This window comes from Buceros rhinoceros, unplaced genomic scaffold, assembly GCF_000710305.1.
Source record: "Buceros rhinoceros silvestris isolate BGI_N320 unplaced genomic scaffold, ASM71030v1 scaffold9042, whole genome shotgun sequence".
Taxonomy (NCBI): domain Eukaryota; kingdom Metazoa; phylum Chordata; class Aves; order Bucerotiformes; family Bucerotidae; genus Buceros; species Buceros rhinoceros.
In genome coordinates, this window is record NW_010398264.1 from 35,993 (window position 1) to 42,295 (window position 6,303).

The 6,303-nt window shown below is 36.6% G+C and overlaps 1 protein-coding gene across 1 annotated transcript in view; it reads right to left on the reverse strand.

Annotated features, from left to right (window-relative positions):
- The window catches only part of PTPRB (protein tyrosine phosphatase, receptor type, B), a gene marked incomplete at both ends in the record, with an annotated part of 41,529 nt that overhangs the window by 33,953 nt on the left and 1,273 nt on the right, over nucleotides 1-6,303 (reverse strand). Inside the window, 1 exon segment of the mRNA XM_010131028.1 lies at nucleotides 169-441. Coding sequence (XP_010129330.1) covers nucleotides 169-441 — 273 coding nt within the window.

Here is a 6,303-nt window from a genome sequence, read left to right on the forward strand (position 1 = left end):
GTTAGTCAGAGATGCATGTTTTGTTTACTTATAATCAATAGATACTTACATATATATATATATCTTGCCAAGTAGAAGAATTGTATATATTTGTTAATTTAAAAATACAGAACTGCAAAACACAGTAAATGGTTTTATTTAGATGAACTACAATAAAAGAAGTCCTACCAGTAGATGCACTTATGTGAAGTTCTGTGGTACTCTTATTTCCAGCAACTGCACTCAGGACAATGTTGTATTTATTCCCAGGGATGAGACTGGAAAAAGTATGTTCTGTTTTTCTTCCTGGTACGGAGATTTCTTGTATCTTTTTATTACTGTGATCAAATAATACCAGGTTATACAAGTCCACCTTTCCTGAGGAAAGATCCCACTGAACCTGCAAGCTTGTGAATGTAGTGTTTTCCTTATTAATTTCAAAACGAGGTGGTGGTAAGGGATCTGTTAAAAAAAAACAAACCAGAAAACATAAAGTAGTATTTCTTGCATTGGGATGGTCTGAAGTTTTACACAGCAGCACAAAAAACCTTCCAAAACTCTTCCTTTGTTATCTTCATGCTGCCAATGCCCTTTCTTTTTCTTTCCTTTTATAAACATTGAATCACTGAAACCTGTCTACCTGAGTCCTGCAGAATTCAGAACTCTTACTCATGCACTCAAACACATGCACACAACATAGAAAAACACTTTCAGTGGTGGATGTTTATATCAAACATGGAAATCTGCTGTTAGTAAAACTGTAACAACTTTAATAAGAAACAGTGAACATGAAAACCCAGCAAATTACATCAATGCCTCAGTGTAATGTAGCTTTATAGATATAATGGTACCAGCGGCTTTCATTTCCTAGGACTCAACGCTAAACGCTTTATCAGAATGGGCATGAGCAATTACACAATTTTAAGGGCAACAATCCTTTGGTTTTAGCATTGAAGTCTTCAAACTGTTTCCGATAGAATATGCTTCTGCTCTGCTGTAGTATTTTTCATACAAATTTAAAAAACCCTAAACAGTACACTGGATAAACTTGTAGAAACTATATTTAATTGGGATTATTTCTCTGAGAAACTCTTGGCATTCATTCTGCTGTTTATTACGGAGCTCTCAAGTAAAATCACCTGTAAATTATGATACACTCTAAAGGGACAACAAACATTTACCAAAACAAAAGACTCTGGTTGCTTGTATTCTCCAGTTGTAATTTTATCACTCACAAGACTTTATGCAAATCAAAAGAAATGTCAGTACTAAGGTATTGATACTTATGTCTCCCAAAAAGGTTACGCAATATTATAAACGTATCATAAAACAACCCAAGCAGCAAAATCAAGTATTCACAAGTTGGAGAGTTAAAGAATAAAGATTACCCAACAATTTAACAACTAAATTTGGCTTCCATGAGTACTCTCTGCTACTCTTGCCTGCCATCAGACAGGGAGTGGATGGGTCATCCAGGCTGAGAATTGAGGTCTTCACATGAACAGTGACTTGGACACAGAATAAGAAGACTGTTTTCAATGCACTCATTGCTGCTTGGTTCCCTGAACAAGGCAGACAAAAGTCTGTGAGATCACATAATTACAAACCGCACTGTAAAGGCTGAAAGGACAAAATCGAACCTACCCTCACCATAAGAATAGAGCAGTAGGAGTATCATGGGGCTAATTGCCTTTAAGTTGTTTCCCCTTCAAAGCCTGGGCGGTGCAGAGGGTTTAATCACTTCTTACAAAGCTCCGCTGAGAACAAACTGGTGCAAGATTTTGGTGGTATGCTCTGTCGGTCAAGTACATGAGGAATTTCAGGGGAGTATCTCCCTCTTTGGAGATATTCAACAGCTGTCTGGACACGGTCCAGGGCAATCAGCTCTAGGTGGCCTTGCTTGAGCAGGGTGCTTGGATCAGATGACCTCTAGAGGTCCCTTCCAACCTCAACCATTCTGTGATTCTGCAACTGTGAAAAATACTGTGGCCCTTGGAAGCCAGGTCTCTGCTTAAGTTCAGATTCTTGCTTTGGACCACAGAGATGCTAGCACTCTTCAGAAAAAAAGAGATGAAAATTAAATTAACAAAATCAATAAATAAAAATAACTATATTCTTTTCTTGACCTCTTCCTTAAAGGCCAAACTAATTTGCCTTAAATCTGGAAAAAATTAAAAAATTACAACTCAGGTCAAAGCCCAAACACATCAAACTTCAGGCCAAATAGTTAAAACTTCACCCAGTTATAGCAATTGAAACAGGAGGTTTTAATGAAAAGTGTCAGGAAATCATAACAATAGGCTTGACTACCAGCTCCACCTATAATATATACTAAGCCACTGAAGGCTATTATGTTAGCCAAAGCGAATAGTGGGGCTATAATCTCGTTCCTTGAAGGCAATTGTTCTAACCAGAAAGGTCAAACTTTGGGAGTCAGAAATAAATTCCAGCACTATATATGGTCAGATGCATGGCCAGCCAAAAAAGTTTTAATTTGACTGCTATCAAGAGAACAGTCATGATAGGAAGTTTAACTCTCTCTCTAGCAAAGTTAGGAGAAGATTGACTGCTTGTAGTCCTGCAAAAGTAATCAACATTGTAACCTGAATTATTTGCCAAATTCTACAAAAGAAGACATCTACATTTTTAGAAGTGCTTATACTGTCCTGGGTAATCTGTCTTCTAAGGCGCATTAGCAATGAAAGGAGTTGCGTGTCTAGAAGGTGCAGTTCAGAAATTCAGACTTTATCTAATCTATCTGGTCCAGAAAACAAAACACTCAGTGCTTTGTACATCCGCTAGAACAAAGGAACAATGAGACTGGGAAGTGCCTGGGCTGAAAGAGCCCGGGATGGAAACAAACACTTAAAAAGCCATTTACATTGTTCTACAAGTCTCTGCTGGCAATGGTACAACACTGACATATCACAGAAATAAAATATTTTCACAAAGATATTTTCATGCCATTTGATACTATATGAATTAATATCTCCTGGTCTACAACGGAATCCTCCAAACAGCTTAGCGTTGCTTGGATTATACGGCACCTCTCTTTTCTCTTTTGGGGATATGCTTTGTGTGCACAGCTGCTACAGGTACACTTTATAGAAATGATAGATATGCTTATGTCCAATCCCAGTGACTCCCAAATACAGCCTGTAAGACAGAAACACCCCCGCCTTACGCAGGAGGAAAAAAAAATTAAAAACTGAGACATATGAGCCCAGAACTGAATAATGAGGAATTCCTGACAGCCTCAGCCATCTTTCTACCAAATTATCAATTTTTTTCTCTCGTCTTCCCTATTCATAAAACAGTAACCTACTTCACAAGGACTTTTCTAAATATTAAGTAAAGAAGATTGATTTCATTGTCCTTATTAAGCACAAATATCCATTTATTCTGGATGACATGCAACCTAGAAAATCTTTAAAACATGGTTATTTATTTTCTTCTTGTACTCTGCCTTCTGAGACGATGATCAGAACCATTACATGATTATACAGGATTATAGGATTATTACAGGATTATACAGCCTCTAGTCAGAGCCACGACACAGTAGTTGTTCCTACAGACGGCTAATAAATCAGATTTGTCCCAAATAATTTGAAATTTACAGGAGTGAACACATGGCCAAGCCATGTTTCTGGCTTTTACAGAGTTACATATTTCAACGGAAAAATACTCTACCAGTCTGTGTCTTGGAAGGCAGAATTTTTAACTCTTTTTCATTCAAATATTTAGCAGGTTTTCTGGCAAAAATTTATTTACCTGTCAGTTCTGTCAGTACAGGTGGCTTGGGTAACACATCACTGAAATATTTTTGTAGAAAACAACGTTGAAAATAGCATTTATAAGCCTATTTTAGAAGATATATTTGAAAGCAGGAGAATTATCAGGTTGCTTTACACAGCTCTCAACACCAGTATTTCAAATCTGAATTTCAATTCAGAATTGAAATTCATAAATTGAACTGTAATTTAAGATCTGTTCCTATACTATTGCTTTTAAGTAGAATTTTAAAGAAAGGCCTAGTCATCCACTGGAAATACTCTACTGAAATACACTGGTACGCTGATGCAACGACATCTGGAGTATGGAGAACTTAAAAAGTATTTAATCTGAAATCAAGAAAGACACAACCCTACCATAGAGTAGCTCTCAGTCACAGAAATAGTTTTACTGAGAACAAAAAGAAGATAACATGAAAGGACTGGCAGGTGCATGTGTGGTCCCAAATTTACAATGTCAAGCATGTTGTCTTGTATGGTTTTAAGCACTGTTTTATGTCTATACATTAAAAAAAAAAAGAGTAAATATTGTGAAATAAATACACAGAGGTGTGTCTACTAGCATCTGTAATCTCAAGGTTGCAGTGGAAAATTTATCTGTAGCTCTGAGCTGATAAATGGTGTTATCAGCTTTTTCTTCATTTCCTATTCTACCAAAGCAGCACAACTGCAGCACTGTATGTGTGTTTCCATGCCCATGTATACCTGGCTTATATAGTGCACATGTGATTGTATTTTCCATCATTTTGGAGGACCTATTTTAGTTTTGCTCTAGAGGATTAAATACTTGCCTTTTGAAATTGATAACCCATATATCAAAATTTCTTGAGTAAAGAGACTCCACCTGAGTGGACTAGTGCAGATTAGTGTACCAGTATTCCATACATTATTAGATTTCAGATCTATGTATCCACAAGTGAAATAGAAGCTGCTTCTCTACTCAAAGATTCACGAAGGATCTGGTATTACTTGAAAGGTGATGCAGTCTTGGTGAGCTGTGCACTTACTTTGTTGGAATATCAAACTTGCAACCAACATAGGCTTAACTCGTTGTCATATCTATGTTTTTAATGTGAAATCAAATACTCAAAAGGCCAAATTAAAATTTGGGATTTGGTCCTCTCCGACCCTTCGTGCTACAACTGCAATTACAGTATGAATTATTCATCATTTTCACCTTAAGTCTCCAGTCAGAACAGATCTCATTAAAATTTAAAAAACCCCAAACCTTTGGATTTTAGGGGTTAGCTACCCAGCACTTTGTAAAGAAAAATGATGAAAATTCTACTCATAACAGGAATGAGCACATGAATATTTTAACAGGTTTGAGTATAAGCCAAAAGTTAGAGTTTCTAAACTAGGCATGCAAATGAATTTGCAACTTTCTTCAGTGTACATTTATTGTATCAAGATGATACAGATGTTCAAAGCCTCATTTTGCAAAAGCAAACGCATGAGAGGGGATTCCTCTTACTTAACTTCAACCACTTAAACTTCAGGTGCCTGATTTAACATACCATTCAAATCAGTGGGAATTCTGTTTACAATATGGTTGAAAATATTGCTCATACTTGCATGTTCACAGGATAGTTTCCAGAAACACATGCCTAAGGAACAGGTGAAAAAGAGCTTCCTATAAAACTGGTTTAAAATGCCCCCCCTAGTGGAAACGTGTAGAGGAATAATCGTCCCTCACTCTGCATTGAAATGCATAGTACTGACAGTACAACCTGGATTGACGACAGGCACAACAAATCCTAAATATTCTTCAGAAAAAAAAAAACACCACAAATTTTTGAGTCAATTGCGTATTTTGAACACTACCACAATGCGAATGATGTCACTGAATCAGGGGAAGCAAGGAACCACAGAGCAATGTGAGTAGCCGTCTTTGCAGGAAATCTGCGCAGCTCCTCAGTTCTTATTTCATGCTTTTGACTGCTCTCTGCTATAGGAAATCCAAACATAAGCCTCACTTCAACTATGGTCCTCTAATTTGCAATATTTAAACTTAAACTTTAATCAGTCTTTTCACTCTGATGTCAGTTACATAATATGACTATAATCAGCAGTTCCTTCCAATCACTTTTATCTTACAGTCTTGCAAAATCTATTTACTGATGAAAGAAGAAAAAAATGACATGCACAAGCCACTGTCTAAATGATCATGCGTTAATCAAAATGCAGTCTAAAGTGGTATCTTTTTCTCTACTTCTGCGCAAGTGTTCAATTACAGATCTCCACCATCCGGTAACGACGATGATTTATACCTGTCACTCTGGCAACGGTTGATTTATTCTTTCAATTTTCAAATTACAAGTCATCAATATTAAAAACAGCTGACATGATATATGACATGGATTTAAATCACTGTCTGCAGAGAAACCATTTTTTATTCATTTTTACCTAGTGCCACAACTTGTGCTTAATGTACAGCTATCACATCAGCAGACTTGTCACCAGACTTTAAAAAATTAAGTTAACAAAGTAAATTAATGGAGGGTATCTAGTGCATTTGTATGGTTAATGTAGG